Genomic DNA, 17,317 nt, shown 5'->3' on the forward strand with positions numbered 1-17,317 from the left:
CAAATGATTAAGATAGTTTTCCCATCACTCTAATTTACTGATTTCATGAGGTTCTTCTTTTCAATAGTACATTACAAAGCAATTTAGGATAATGAAAACAGCTCTTCTGCCATTCTAATTTACTTATTACACAAGGCTCCTCATTTCAGCAGCACATCGTCTCGATGAATCACCCAGATTCTGAGTGTAAAGGACAATGCATTGTTCTTTCGACACCAATGAAACTTTACAAAAATAATTTGAAGTGAACTCTGAAAAAAGTCTGTATAATCCAGAAAGTATCACTACTTTGAAGAAATATACTAACTGGCATTCTGCATTCTACTGATACTGATTTAAATTTATGAATAGGACTAAGGGTATATATTAAAGGAACTGATGAAATATTAGTTACATTTTGACTTTTACATTTTATTTAAATTGTTATTAAACAACAAGAAGTTCTTACCTCACCCCAGTAGGAAAGCACAGAAAATAGTAGTTTACTTAGAAACAAAGATCTCTTGAATATTGTTTTAAGAAACTGAGTTTTGTTACGATTTCCAATATAGCACTAAAACATTTACAAGGGACTTTAGATCAATTTCACTGAAGGGATCACTGTATCCCACCATCAAGGTGCTAACTACAGAAAAAACAATGGATGTATGATCTGGACTTTTTTTTTCTTGGATGTTAATTTGTATCTATGGATACAACTATTTACGATGAACTATTTATGGAACAAAAATAAGTAATGAATAAGGGAAAAGTATATCCCTGAGATGATCCTTAAGCATGATTATAGTTATCTGCTCAGTGACTACTTATTTTGCATGGTTTCTAATGTGTAAATCAAACTTGTGTATTGAACTAGAAACAAAGGAATAAAGGATTCTCCGTAAATGTTCACAGTTGGCAGTTTCTAAAACCAACCTAATCATAAAGCAGACAACACAAAAAGCTACAACTTTCAAGTGTCTAAAACCTGTAACATCTGCAAAACAATGTCCATAATGTTGACAATTGGGAATTTAAAATTTCTACATCTTGTCCTTTAAAAATCTACATTTACACACATCTAGAAGCCCCACTGATGTGGAGCAAAAAGGAAAATATAAGTGCAAATGACTTTACTACTTTTGCTAAGACTTTTTAAGATATCTTTTCTTTCAAATCTCTGTCACTTTGGAATACACACCTGGATTTATATTTCATCTGAAAGTGATTAATCCATTCTTTTCCAAAGCATGACCACATTAGCACTCTTTAGGTCTTTTCAAATGAATTAAGATATGGTAAACATGGTTCACTTGTAGTGGAAGTGCTTTTTGTTTGTAAAAGAATTTTAGCTTCTTTAAGAAAATCAAGCAAATAATTGAAGGGTTTATATATATATTTTTTACTCTAACTAATAAAATCAGGAGTCTGTGGTGAGATCTAGCGGCAAGTAGTTTGATGTCCTCAGCAGGACACCAAAAGTCAGAAGTGGTGCTGTAAATCCAGTGTGGGGCTTCAACACAGTGCTAAGTGTGGCCTGAATCTCTGGGGCTTCCCTTTGATGCAAGTGCAGTATATTAACTGGAAAAGCATTCACTTTTATTTGTCTGTACTGTCTGCGACAGCAATATCGCCTCATTTAGGCTAGTTCAACATGAAAATGCACAGAGAAGCAATCTGTTACAAATTAGCACAGCTCCCCTTTCATTTTACTAGCTAGTAATTGGAAGGGGTTACAAAAGTGTAATTTATCAGATTATATGTGTTTATCTTTTTGTGGGGACAGCATGCCTTTGGTGAATTTTCCTACGCACCCTGAGGGAATAATCTTTCCTTGATGTCCATTAGATCTGAAAGAAAACAATGACGCCTGTGAAATATAGGAGTATAATTTGTTGGGTTTGAGAAGGAACAGTTTCCCAGACATCTAAAATGGTATTAATGACTTTATTAGAACCTTACCGCTCCTTGGAAATGCTTTTGCTCTCTCGTTTCCAAATGGTCTTGAAGTCACTGCAGAATTCGTACCACACCGTGAAAACATAGTTTGGTGTGATCTCCTTCTCACCAGGCTTTGGCTTTATCCCAAAGTATCCCACTGTTTCTTCAAAGCTATGATGGGGGGGGAAAAGAAACTGTCAACACGTAAGCCCACGGGGGAAACAGTTTCTCTGAGGACTGGTTCCTGATTCAGTAGTCAAGGCTGGTAATTACCGTAACTTCCCCGTAGCCTTGGAAATCATAGCAGCAATTCATGCTGAGTATAACTAACCTTCCAACACCTACCTCACTCCTAGGAGGTCAACTTACAGATGCATGAGCCATCATATAGACATGTCATACAGTCAAACCAATTTTAAACAGAAAAACTGGATTTACTGTATTAAAGGAAATGCTATATTGTATCTATGTCTTTATTTTTATTCTGCAACGCTCCACAGAGAACTTATTTTGCCATTTATCTTTATTGAAGGGCTATGGAAGGGTCATATGCCAAGTCAATAAAAAATCTCCAGGTTAGGCTAGAAATAACTTTCAAGTAGTTAGGGAGAATTCTGAGTAGCAGCAAAAAAAGCCACAGTCAGTGCCAATAATCATTTTGCAAAGCTCTTAGAGAAAACAAATCTCCTTCCAAGTGTGTAAATAAACAGATAACAGCAATTAATTTTATGAAAACACATTGCCAATATTGTAATGCCCTTTTATTTTATAGTGTGGATACAGTATTGTTGTACAGCTGAATATTTTCAAAGTAGCCTTTCATTACAGAAGATACTTCTGATGGCATTTTAACTGCCTTTATGACATTGCTTTGTAAGATAAAATGAAGCAATTCACATTACTAGCGATAGTACGTGGAGACTCATCTAAACAAAACAAAATAGTATGTTCATTTCTGTAAAGGTTGAATCACTTTTCTCTGCAAAGTGTATGTCACAATCCTGTAAGATTTGGTGAAACTTACTAAAACTAATGCTATAATTTAAAAATAAAGGTAACAACATATTTCAAAACAATCCATTTTTCTTGAAAAAACAAACTTATTTAAACAAAGGAAAATTATATTATTCTTTATAGCTGCCAATAGGTCCTAAATCTAAAATACAGGAAGTGGAAATATTGAAAATAAAATAAATAAGAGGTATTTGAAAGATCTGTTAGGAGTCTCTCAACTATGAAACAGATGTTACTTGAACAATAGATGCACTTTGAGGAAATACTTCTTTCTTAACTTCTACATGTATTTGCATAGTCCATTTTATGTTTTTATATGGACTTGCCAAGGTCAGCATCAAGTATTAGCTAGGCTTGAAGAATACAAAATAACTATCCAAAGACAGAGAAGATGCCCCCCAAAAAACAAACCAAAATTTACTCCAGCTGCTTTACAAAGTAAGGAAGTTCAGACTCGAGCTACGCTAGCCATATACTCTGTTTTTTGATTCTTTAAAGACGCATACAGCTTCTAGGACATGTTGGAGAATATCCTGTATTGCTGATAGTTTTTTAAATCCTTGTACATGATAACTTTTCTTGCACAGGTTTTGCATGAGACATGAAAATATATTTCAAGTTAATTGCTGATCAACGGTAAAGGAATGACAGTGAAATGAGTATGAATAAGCCAAGTTGAATATTCCAAGTTGAAGGGTCCTGTAGCGACCCTACCAGGAGAAAGTAAATAAATAAATAAATAAATAAGCTAATACAGCTTTCAATGTCTGTGTTAACCATTCTGGGATTTCAAACACTAAAAATACTAAAATGCCTTCATCAGTCGTATGGTAAAAACAGTTCACCTCTGCTGGACAGTGTGAAGGTGATTTTCATCTCCATTACACTCAGCTGGCCACGTATTCCTCAGCTGTTCATACAGCTTGACTAGGACAGCTGAGTGAGGGACAGTAGGACCAGAAACTTTCTTTGCAAGTTTGCTTCAGATAACAGCAGCCTTATTAACATAATGATCTCTTCTTCCTTCCTAACTGAAACCTTCATCATTCCAGCTATAGCTGTCCTGAATTCTGAATTCTTCTACACCCTCTCTTTCCTCCTCTGCCCCTCTCTGTGTTTCATCTTCAGATGTTCCCCAAGTAGCACTGTTTTGCTTTCATTTAGCTTGCTCTAGCTTCCTGTGCCGCTTTCTGACTTTTAGGAGCAACAGAACCCAAACTCTTTATCAGACAACTAATTCCTTAACTCAATTGCAAATTAAGCGTACTTTTGTACCCCTGAGTGTCTACTCTGCTCTAGAAAGGCTGCAAAGCTAGAACATTAGCACAACTGTGCCAGAGAAGGAAAGTTTGGAGGTAGGCAGAAAGTAAAGAGCCTAGCCAGCTAATGTTAATCAACAGTTCTGCCAATTTTCTGCCACCTTCTGCAGCAAATGGTAACAGTTCACCTAAGACTTGAATTGAGTTTGGGAGGTGCCTCTCTCTCTTCTGATTGTCTAGGAAGACTAATCTGTGTGTCTCAGTTAGGTCAAGTCACTCAGGGCTCAGAAATCTAACATAAAAATACAGACTGCAACAAATCTACCTTTAGACCATGAAGAATAAATATTCATTGAAGTTAAAGATTAATTTAATTGAACATATGGCCATGTACATTATGATGTAGAAAACTACTTTTTCTAATTTTCAGATGAAGAAACCTTATCTATTGCTCTTTATATGGATGCTCTTCAAAAAAAGCAAAAAAAAATGTTTTATAAGCTTTTCTTTAAACTGTCGTACAGCTGGTTTACATTTTATATGAATAGAGCAAAACAATCTCTAAATGTATGAGGATAGAAATGAAACAAAGAAAATACTGTAGTTAGTATTTTTCATATAGATACGTGATATCTTTACAACTAAAAGTTTTAACAGCTAAAATTACCTTCGTTGATATAAAGAGTTCCATAGCTAACACAAATAAGGTTAAAAGCAGATACTTCAATCTCATAAAAATATAACATGGTAAACAATATTTAATATAAATATTGATTTCTTAAATATTTTATTATCTATCCATAAATCAACGTATCTTACTTCTTCCCATATGTTGCCTCCTCAGGCCTAAGTAAGGAATAGATGTTCAGGCAACAAAAACATTTAGATTTCATTGGCTTCTTAGTATACTGCATTCAATAGCTTAGGTGATGAAAAGGTTCTATGATACTGAAACATATTTTTACTACATTAAGCAGTTAATCAGTTATTACAATATTCTGTAAGACTCTGATTCAATTTAATGTTGACAACAATTAAAACCTCAAACAGAAAACTGGGTAAAAATTCAACTGAACTCTTTCCTGGAAGCCTAGATAAGAAATTTTCAGAAAGTACATTACTTCTTTGAAGTACAGATGCTTTTCTCTATTTACTATAATTCCTAGATCAATAACGTCTTTGACCAAAAATAAACTGTTAGAAAACACAAGCAAAAAACTTACTATTTTTGTGCATTTTCCAAACTGCTCTCTTCTTTTTTACGTTCTTCTTTAGCTGCCAATGAAAAACATTTCAAATATATAAATTACTCCCACAATGTTTTAGAGATCCTACATATTTAACATTTCTTACATTCAAAATTGGATAGGTTGTACACTAAATATAATAAAAGTGGTAAAATATTACTAATGTTCAATTTTTGTTTATTTCTTGTACCTAAATGTATGCGTAGCAATAAATGCATGCGTAGCAATAAGGTGTATTGGATTTTAAAAGTCATTTAAAATCTGATACTATAATATATAGAAATAGATATTTATCAAAATAAAAACCAAATAATTAGACTTGAGTTTCAGATTAAAAAAAAAAAATCGTTAAATTGCTGTATATTCCTTTATTGCTGCAAAAACTTACATATTTAAATCCATTTTTGCAGTGCTAATAATTGAAAGTTGATGAACAGGTACTGAACATAGTTAACACCAAGTGTTCCATATAGCTATCACATTTTGTTCAGGAAGCTGGTAAATAAAAACACATGTACTAAGTTTTAAATGTATGGTATGTACATCATTTTTTGAAAAAGAAGCCAAGAGTTTGAAATATAGTCAGTGAATGTGAACCCCTCTGTTACAGAGTGCTGACACGAACTACTTAAAGAGATTCAGTTTTCAAAGGATGGGCATTCTCTGCTTTTGAAAATGTTTCCTGAGTTGGATACTCAAGCAAAAGCATTTTTTTTTTCCGAAAATGTTGATCTATTCTTCTTAATTCCATATACAGTATAGTCAATTTAGCTGCAGTAGAATACTACATACGTAAACAAATTACTGAAGTGGTGAAGTTATTGCTATTCCATAACACAAAAATTCTTTAAGTGCAAATGTTAATACAAACGGAATTCAGACATGGTAATGATACAAAATGAAGAATTGTATCTTCATGCTGCTTAGTCTACAGGAGTGCATACACTGGTTGTAATACAGTTACAGTTATAAACTTCTTTTTTTTTTTCATACAAGGCCACTGATCCAATTTCATGACAAGGGTACTTTCACAGAGATCTACACTAAGCTAAAATCACTTAAAAATGGTTTACTTCACAGCACTGCTGCACATGGACAAAACAAATTAATTTCTACACATATATTGAGTGAATGTGTTGTAGGTACTTATTTGATTATTTCATTTTGGCAAAAGTAGAAACAATGTGACGTGTCCTGTGTCATGAAAACAATGAATTCTATACCATTATATTATCCACCTCAAATCTTGGTGGCAAGACAGTATGACAGCAGGTCTCTTTTATGTGTTTGTTTCAGGCTCCTAAGAAATTGAACTAAAGCTAATATACTATACTTAATTCATTATTTCCACAGCTCTTATATATTTTTTATCATTAAAAGTAGAAAATGTGAGAATTCTGATAGTTCATCCTGATACAAAATTAACTACATATAGAAAAACAAAGATGGCTAAAATCTGAACTATGTATAAAACTGTATGCTTTATGATTACACTAATAATTTCCTGTTGTTGAGGAGATCAAAAAATGTTAAGTAAACCAAAATCCCCACATAGCTACATTCAGAGCTACAGCAGAAATCCAGTATCCTCAGTTTCCTGATACAACTGCACATAAGCAAGAAGACAATAACAAGGATAGCATGATTATAGGCTTATAGTTAGGTGGTAAGAACCCACTTACTGTTTTTTAATCTCATAAGAGCAGAGTAAGGGAAGACAGAGGAAAGACATTTTAATTTATTATAGAAATTGGAAAAAAGGTGTGACTTCTAGGAAAGAACTTGCATAGTTTACATTAATAGGACAGTGTGTTTGTTTGCACACCAACATAAGGGAAAAGAGGAAGCAAGAAAGTAACTGTATTATATGTGTGACTGTTTTCCATACCTTTAGCTATAATCATGTCTACCCAATAACTATTTAAAAGCATTACTTTGAAATTAAGATGTTGAGACTCAGACAGTTTTGAAACACATGGTGTGGAGATGTGCACCTCAGATTAAATCTAACCCAAAGCTTGAATCTCTGTTGTATACACAGTGGCATTAGCCTCTGTTATTTCAATCTACAGATCCAATCCTACTGCGCCAAATCACAATATAGATGTAGATGTACATTGCAAAATACAGATTTTTTAATCTGCAATTTTGTAATGTGTACAGATTACACATAGGTCCTTCAAAATGACTTACCATAAACTGTATCTGGTAAGGTGGCACCCTTCTGTCTGCCCTCAGTCATTAGGCTTGACCACCTTTGAAAATAAAGGGAACTGCCAAATGTAGTTTGCTGTCTAGTCTCATCTCCAAATGCAGGTTCTTAATATGCTCTTCTGTTTGGATTTGGTTAAGATACGGAATAAAGTCACAGACCTTATCTTATGACTAACAGACAGTGTTAATGAATATGTTTTCTTCTAATACAGATATGAAAACCAGGATCAGTGAAGAACTTGTATCTTTTTACAGACAAGAGTTTTGAAACGAAAACATCTACTGACAAAATATGCAGCTTTAATATGCTGTTAGAATAATCTTTTGCAATACAAACAACTATAACAAAACTTGCCTTATTAATCCTGCTATCTGTATCTAGTTAAAAGAAAAAGAAAATAAATGGAGTACAATCTTATGAATTTGCCTTATGAACCTGAGATATTTCTAGCAACTTCTTTTTACTAAAATACAGAAGTAAGCATTTTAAGAGTCATGATCCTGTAACAATTCTAAGAGTGAAACAGTACTAGAGTGAAGTGGTAAAAACAAAAACAAAAAAACCCACTTTATTTATTTATGATACATATTCTACTTGCTGAGGATAAAACAGCATGTCAAACGCTATCTTGAGAAATTACAAGAAAATATTTATTTTTAATGCTTCTAATAAATGCACAGCAACTCTCAGCTACAACAGAACCAAGATCTCTTCATACATCTGGCTACTAAGAAATAGTTCCCCAAAGAACAAGGGAAAGTTAATATTGGTAGTGACACAGACTGAACACTGGAGAAGGCCAGTAAACAAAAGACAAAAGCAGAAGGATTCTCTAAGAGTGGAGGGCAAAGAAAGAAAAATGCGTGGACACAACTGTGTAAAACTATGAATTACACCTGGCCTGCTAGTCAAAATTTTTAACACCGGGTGGAAAAGTCTTCTGGCATTTCTCTCTGATACTAAGTATATGAATGCATGTAAGAAGAATAATTCACGCAAATCTACTGAATTAGTTGTGCCCATTACACCCATTACAGCTTTTCATTTTTCAGTGTCTTATTATTTTCAGAATTAAAAGATCTTGTGCATAACCTTTTATAACTTTTACAGACATTCTGGAGCAATGATCAAAATTATGAGAATGACCAGAGAACTTGCAGTTATGGCAGAGAAATCAGAACTCTTAGTTTTTTATTTCAAGGCTGAGTTAAATATGCTTCATGAACATTTAGAGACTAGCAAATTGTAGTTTTTTTTTTTTTTGAGGGGGGGGGAAATGTTACCCTAAAACAAGGCATTTCATCTTTTTTTTGTCTCAAGTAAGGAAATGGGTCTTTTCTGACTTTTCCAACCAACCACACTTATATTAAAACAGAATCTGGGATAAGACATAGTCACAGAAAACAAGCAAAAAAAAAACAAACAAACAAGAAACCAAAACAAAAAGAAACAACCCTAAACATGCAAAACCAAACCAAATCCCCTAATGATATTCCTCTCTGAACTTTATAGAGCTTGGACAGTGAGACAAAAGACAGGACATTTCCTAGGCACAAAAGAACTCACATTCATTATTAGTCAAGACTAAAACCTCTTAAGCAGTTAGGCCAGAAGAGAGCCAAAAGAAGAAGCCCACCCATAATTTGTGAAGATAGAAATGTATTAGCCCTTTAAACAAGGGTTGAAGAAGAAAGGTGTATACCCAGAGAAGCTCAGATTGGGTTATCTTTCCAAACTGCCAGATGTGGCATTCTGTGGCATTACTGAGGTAAGGAGAACAAGCAACAAGCGTTCTAATTTTCTTGGTCTTTTTAAAGCATGAAGACATGCCACCATTTGATAACAGATCCAAATCTCTTCGGAATTATGCATTGCAGGTATACTTGGATATCAGATGCTGAGGTCTGAAAACTCTATAGTTAGAAGTACACCATATATGTCTCCATGCTCAAGTACAATCATCATACAATCATCTGCCCCATCCCTGAAAGCGTTTACGGCCAGGCTGGATGGGATGTTGAGCAACCTGATCTAGTGGGAGGTGTCCCCGCCCATGGCAGGGGGGTTGGAATTAGATGATCTTTAAGGTCCCTTCAAACCCTAACTATTCTATGATTCTATGATAAAAGGGAAACTTCTTAACAACTGTATTTAATAAAGGACTGTGCAGGGTGAGAAAAAAGGTCAAAGAAGGCCTTCTAGATGGATACAGAGACTAGAGATGATCATTAAAAAAATACAGATGTTCTGTTTTCGTACAAAATTCTAGACAGGCTTAAAATCCTAGACACTATAGTAATATAAAGAACAGCAGGTTCTAAAGCAGGATGGATTTAGTCTCCCTTGTTTTTGCTTTCAGTAGAACTGTTACCAGTGAAACCTTCAAAACAAACTTCATTTTTAAGAAACCCTTTATTCAAGACATCCACTAGGTATGAAGTCTGGGGAAAATGAGACTTTTCTCTTCCCTTTTAACAGCACTATCAGAAAGCACTCTTTTCTCCAAAAGAGTGTGTATAAGTGTGTGTATGTATGTATATATATATTAACATAGCCAAAGTGTTCAGTCACTTGATTTATCATGTTAAACAATCTGTAGTTTTCAATGCAGTATGAGATTTTATTGATTAGATGACGATAGCAGAACCACATGCATGTTGCTAACAACTCATGCACCGTGTTCACAACATCCATTCAATCTTATTATTAATTATTATTATTAGTGTTATCTTACTGGCTAGAAAAAGAAAGGGTGCTGCATAAAAAGGCAATCATTAAAATACATTGTAAATTATACAAGTGAACAATCTGCATGCTGTAACATATGAAAATACATTTCATTACCTGACACTGCCAAAATCTCCTTTCTTGAAATGTGAATTTTAAAGGAATGAAATAAAAGGAATAGAATTTTTTAAACAAATTAACTGGTATCAAGTGCAAATAATAAAATATTCGTGGACATACACATATGAATGCAACAGAATGTAAAATCAGAAAATGGAAAGAAAGCCATAATCTGTACTGCATTTTGAAAACATGAATCAACTGACAAGAATAAGTATAGTACTGAGAATGAAATTGGGGTTTTGGAATTGCTAAAGATATGGACATTTCTAATTTTGTACCATATGCTATTGGGATAAAATTTTACATTTCATAAAGACTGAATGCAATTTCAGAATGGTTCATTTGCTTTCAGAAAACACATTATAAGCATTGCTAAATAGGATATAAAAGTTCTCAGAAATGCTGCTTACAGAAAAAAATGAATTTAATTATTTCAGACACTTATGCTTCTCATTTTAATGATTGAAAGCCTTTCCCAATAAATTTAAAAGATTTTAGCAAACTATGCAGTGTCAGAAATCCTAAAGCACGTGTCTGTTCTGTTGTAGGAAGAGATATACTCATGAAAAATCTATGTAACTAGAGCTATGCATAAGGACTGAAGTTTCTACTATTTCTGCATTATTATATGTTACTTCTGCATTATTTCCATACAAAATAAATCTTACTACTTAAGAATTGACTTCAAACATAAATATAGCAAACAGGAAAGAATATGTAGTGTAAGACATTTTCCAATTTAATTTTGATTGTATTCAATTTCAAATTTGAAAAATTCATACTTAATATGACTACAATTTGTTCCACTACAGTTCACCATTCTCATGCAGGAGCTTTTTTGTCTTATAACAACAACAACAAAAAAATCACCACAAACCTTAAGTGTTCTATGTACAGAGTTCAAGCAACTGATTTTTCTAATATGTATAATTTGATTAGCTTTCTTTAGCTAGTCGCTAACTTCTAATTTGCTGTCTTTATGAACTCCTGAAATTTGACAGACAACCTGGAAAGTACATGTAACTATTTCATTGTATGTCTAATACAGTTTTTCTATTCCAGCATATTAGAATCAACAGATCTTTCTTTTATGGTATCAGTTAAGCAAGGAGGTCTGGGAGCAATGGAACAAATGAACCTTGGCCTATTATTGATCTGTATTTTAGAGTTAGTTCCCAGATGGATTCATTAACATTTAATTAAGGGTTGAGTTCATGATACAGCCTTTCTTTCCCTGGAAGGCTAATAGAGTCACTCTTCTCTATTTAGCCACATATTTTTATTGAGATTTTAGAAGCTTAATATCTTAAGACCTCTAACTCTGCCACATTTGGTCAAAATTGGCCAGTCCATTAAAAATTATTGGCAAGGGAACAAACAACAGGCAGTGTGATCACATTTGCCTTGTTTCCTTTACCTCTTCTCTAAATTAGAAAATGTCACATTTTTAACATAGGATTTGGCTATGCATATTTTTTGGACAGTTTAAATACTGGTATAGACATCTTAAACCCTTTCAAAACAATCTTCAGAACACTTGCTGCCATGAGGTCTTAATCATGCTTCCTTGAACCAGTCCTTACAAGTTTATTTTCCTTTGCAGTGGTACAAAAATTATTTTTAACTAAGAAACCCACATCCAATGATGAAAATGTACAACTGTTTCTATCATACAAAGAGTCTCTGTGCAGTCTTGGAAAGTTGCTTAACAAACAAGGTTCCCCATGAGCAATCAGGAATATTATTTACCAACCTGTACCTTAGGTACTGGCAAGGACTAATTAATTAACATCAAGTGCACAGAAATTGTTAAACATTATAAAATGTTCAGTATTTTTGATGTTACCAAAGCTTCACAAACTGTAGATATTGGTATGCATACAGAGGCACACAGCACCAGCAGAACACACTCAAGCAACACATTCAAGGAAGTGTTTATTATCATAGGTAATAAAAAACTAGGAAATTATGTTTTCTTTTAAAAGTGATCATGCTGTCTATAAATTTCTCAGAAAAAATGTTGAAGGTCATTTTACCAGAATGTCATAACCAACCACGAAAATAAAACATTTTATGTGTATTTACTAAAGCCCTACATTTCTTAAAATGTATTTTTCTTAGCTCAACACTTTTCCTGTATTCTGTGAGAGTAGATTTTAAAATTAAAGCAGTTTTTTTTTTCAGTTAGCTTGTATAGAAAAAGTTCATGGTTTCATTAAAATTAGAATTATCATTAGCCTTACTTTCCTATGTTCTGCAGTTATTAATTAGAAAGCAAGAATTAGCACTACATTTTTCAATTTATTCCAATTACATTATTTGAAACTGTATTCTGTTAAGGTGCAATTAAACCATTAATTTCTCATTCTCCCATATGTGTGGTATTAGAGAAGAAATAGCTTTTAAAGCCTTTTAAAACTCTGAAAATATATACTAATTCCAACTTCTATTTAATAAATTCTTATGTTGTACTGTAATTCCAAATGTGATTTTGCAGATTACTGTTTGAGATGACTAAATGTATCTAAACAGTTTACAGAACTGGAAAATTAGTTCTAATCCTTTCAAACTGAAGAAGGTTAAATCCAATCTGTTCTGTGTTTGAGAAAACTAAATATGCAGCTTTTCTGTAACTACAATCTCGTATTGTAAGTAGAAATAAAAACGTATAGGATCAGCAAATTTTTATAACAAGGACAATATTTTAAAATACATGTAGAATGATTGTGTAAAGCAACAGGAATCAGGTCTTCTCAAAAACATGAGAGGGATTAGAAAAAAAAAGTTAATTAGATGGTGAACCAACAGCTAATCTGCTGAGTAAAGAATGAGTAATTATATAAAGAGAATTAAACTAATTTCAAAAAAGATTGTGAAATTTGTGGACTGAAAGCTTTCAGGAGAGAAAAGCCATAGCATTGCCTCCTCCTGTGGAATGATAACAATGATTTATGAAGCTAAATTAATTTCTGCTGATTGAGCTCACTAAAGATTGGTTTCACATGATCAGCTAAAGTACAGCAATGCGTGATGTGTAATGGCCCCACACGTTTGAACACACTAGGACATGCTCTTCTAGGTGATCCAAAGGATGGGGGTAGGGGGGTTAAAAGCTGCTGCTTTGTTTTCCATACATTTTCCCCTCATTAGGATACACTCCTTCTGCAAAGTAAGCTACTTCTGGTGGTCGGGAGCAAAGTCTCATTGTAAATGCACAGCAGGATAGTGGCAAAGCTGAGATTAATTCTCCATAGATTTATATAGACCTTTCTCACTGTTGATTGCTTGTACTGTTTCAAAGGTGTGTATGTTGCCTTTTTTATTGCTGGTTACTGACTTTATTCTAGCATATGGTGGTTGGCGCCATGACACAAAGTGAACATTTTATACTAGAATTAAAGTGGATATTTGACAGTTTCTGTCAGAAAGTTCAGAGAAAAGAATTTGTGAGACAAGATTTATTGCATATTTTATATGGGACACATCTGTTTCTTTGCTACGTTTTTGTTTAAAAAAAAAAAGCAATGAAGGCTCTTTAAGCAACAAAGACTGTCAATAAAAAGCATGAACAGAAAAACTACATTATTGAGAATGAATTTAATCGTTCTAACCTTCTAAAAATGTGCTGCTTGGAAGTATGATGGTCACCTTCCCTTTTTTATTCAGCCACATAGACAGGATGGGGGCAGGGAACTTCAAGCTCAAATTGATTATCGACTACATTTGAGGGTAAATCAAATAGGTAATCTAGGTACTGATATCAGATATTCATATTTAAAAATAAGTGAAATATTAAGGTAGATTTTACCTACTAATATATTTTTAGCTTCTGTAGCAGCATTTCAGTGAGGAGGAATGTGCCAAATGAACACTCCTCATTTTGAAAATTTCTTACATATTACAGGTTAGGTATGGTGGGTAAAATGCTATACAAAGGTTTATATAGTGGGTATACCTCTATACTCTGCTCTATATAGTGAGCAAACCTCTCCACATAAATCCACATAACATCACTAAACCTGATGCAACTTGGTCTTTGAAGTTTGGTGTTTTAGTCTTCATCGTATTTGAATCAAAACTGAATTTGGAGAACATCTAGTAAGATCTGGTTCAAGAAAAAGAGAAGTTGTATATGTTATACAACATATATATAAGAGAGAGAGAGAAATTTCAATAAAACTTGGAATTTTTAATTAACAACCTACCCATTTAAAAAGGTTCATATTTAGTAAGAAATCCTAAGCTTTACCTTGGGAAATATGAATCGGTACGATTTAACCAAACATCACACGCACAAAATAAAGAAATTCTGAGAAATTCTGTTTAAATCACCTATGTTTTGTGAAAATTCATGTATATCTAATTTAACTTCTACTTAAAGAACATGTCAGTAGAAAAAAATAACTGTTGGACTACATTCATTCTACACAAATACTTATGATAGGTGGTTAAAAATACTATAATCACAAGTATTTGTGTAGAATGTATGTACATAAGCTAAATGATTTTCTAAACAAAAAAGTAGTAATTTCCCTTTCAAGATCATGAAGATATATCAAATGATTTCATACTACCAATGCATTTAACTCTTGCTTTTAACGCAAGGTTATTCTACATCTTAGATTTAAGTGGGAAAATTCAGCTAGCTATTAGTTTTAAAGACCTGTAATTTGAAACAAAATGTAAAAAAAAGGAAGCAAATTTAGACCTGAAATATTTCTCCTTCTTGCCACAAATAAAACACAGCAGTAAATAGCGTATTTTAGGCTTCTTGTTTTAAAGATTCTTTTGTTAGGATTCTTTTAAATTGATGTTTTTACAAGAAACAACAACCTGCTTCCCAGTACAAGGCATATATATTGCTGAACTTGCCTTCTTTATGATAAACATAATATATAGAATATATACTAAATAAATATATACTAAATAAGAATATATATATATATATAAAAAGAACATCTAAACTTCTAAATAAAAAATTAAGCAAACTATTCTCCTTATGGGGAAAGGATGAAGGGAAAAGTAAAGTATGCATGACACATACCAGTTGGGCCATTTTATGGCTCCTACTACACTTAACATGATGAGAGAAATGAGAACAGTATGCAAGAGAAAAATTCTTGTGTTTGCTTAATTTAAAAATGGGAAAATAAAAAGAATTATTTTTACATCTACCTGATCTATTTTTAAGCTTGTTTATTTTCTGTTGACCTCTATGTATCTTTTTTTTTTTTTTTTTTTACCTCAGAGTGTATGTAAATATTTCTACATTGTTCATGTTCACCCTCATGTAAAAGGAAATGAATATTACATAACAGGACCAGGGAATGTACCTTGTAGGTGTACCTCTGGGCCTTTATTACTACCTTACTGTTTATTAGGTACCTTCTGTCTCTTACAAGTTGCTTTTACACAATAATAATAGTAGGTTGATGCAAAAGACAGAGAGAAGAATAGAAATATATGATAAATTTAACTGAAATCATAAAAATGAGATAATTGCAATTTTCTACAAGTAGAAGGGGTTAATAGTTGATAGCTGAATCAAAATGGTAGTCAAATAAAACTTCAGCTACAATCTTAACTAGTAATAGACAAAAAACTATTTCTGGGAATGATAATTAACACAACCAGTATCATTTGTATCTAAACTCATCCTGATGTAATAACCCAGTCATAATTAACTTAGTTTCTCTTCATTTATTTCTCCATTAGGACAAGGAAAAACAGACTTACAAAATTATGTATATGTCATGATAGCAGAGCTGTTTCAATCAATTCATATACTAAGAAAAAAAGAAGACTACTGATTTCTCCACATTGGCTAAGATGTCCACAAAGCAACACTGTAACTGCTCTTCACAGGACAAAGGCAGTGAAATTGCAATGGTACCTTTCTAAATATTTTGCCCTGGCACCCGAAGTATTTAGGCACAAAGATATTACAATAGAAGTTGCAAAGAAGTGACCTAAAATCAGACTTTTCTTGCATTTATTAGAAGTCTGTCTTCTATTTCAGTTCTAATCTTAAAACACTGTATCATTCACATGTTTTTACTCCTTCATTCTCCAATTTTGATAGTTTAATAGTAATCTGGTACTTTGTCTTTCAACTAGCTTCAAATTTCTGAGAATTGCTTATGAACATAGAGACTGTTAATTTTGTTCTCAAAACAAATGGTCTTGCTAAACCCTGCTTAAAAAGTTTGGGTGTCAAATTAATTTGTCTTCTCGTCTTAGAAAGAAGCCTCGTTCTGACGTCTATTTCATGTCTGGCCTACAGATGTTACCTGTTATCATTGCTTAACAAAGAAAAACACAGTTTACAACAGAAGAGATTCTAATCCAGAGAGCTGCAATTTCCTGCTGAAATTTTCAGCAACGAGTATTTGTATTAATCATGCAAAAGCGTTAGAACAGGATATTGATGTGTTTGCAAAGGTATGAAACGTGATTGAGAAAAATGATCAACATACTAAAACTACAGAAGTCTACAGAGAAATTCTACATAAGTGCATATCAGATTAAGCATGTTATTGTCCTAATTAGTTTGTGTTACAGTAGCAGGGAAGGGTATTTTCAAGCTTAATCCAAAGATTACAGTGTGAAATAAAAGAGGATATGGGGCAAACATAAGGTGAAGGTTACCAGTGAGTATTATTGGCATTTGAGAGTGTTTGGGCCGTTCATTATTTAAATAAACGCATTAATGTCTTCTATCCTATCCTTTCCATTTATTGACTCTGCTCTTTTCCTCATAGTAATTTTTTCCATCTATGAGTAAACTGCTTACATAGGATATATAATCTAAA

The 17,317-nt window shown here is 33.0% G+C and overlaps 1 protein-coding gene across 4 annotated transcripts in view; it reads right to left on the minus strand.

The window, feature by feature from the left end:
- Nucleotides 1–17,317, minus strand: part of FMN1 (formin 1) — a 211,646-nt gene that overhangs the window by 18,828 nt on the left and 175,501 nt on the right. For all 4 annotated transcript variants that reach the window (XM_080595284.1, XM_080595283.1, XM_080595282.1 and 1 more), the window contains 2 exons: nt 5,417–5,468; nt 1,942–2,091 (listed from right to left, as the gene is read on the minus strand). In XM_080595284.1, the coding sequence (XP_080451410.1) occupies nt 1,942–2,091; nt 5,417–5,468 (202 nt within the window). The remainder of the gene's footprint in view (nt 1–1,941; nt 2,092–5,416; nt 5,469–17,317) is intronic.

Source organism: Anser brachyrhynchus, assembly GCF_964034855.1.
Source record: "Anser brachyrhynchus genome assembly, chromosome: 5".
NCBI lineage: Eukaryota > Metazoa > Chordata > Aves > Anseriformes > Anatidae > Anser > Anser brachyrhynchus.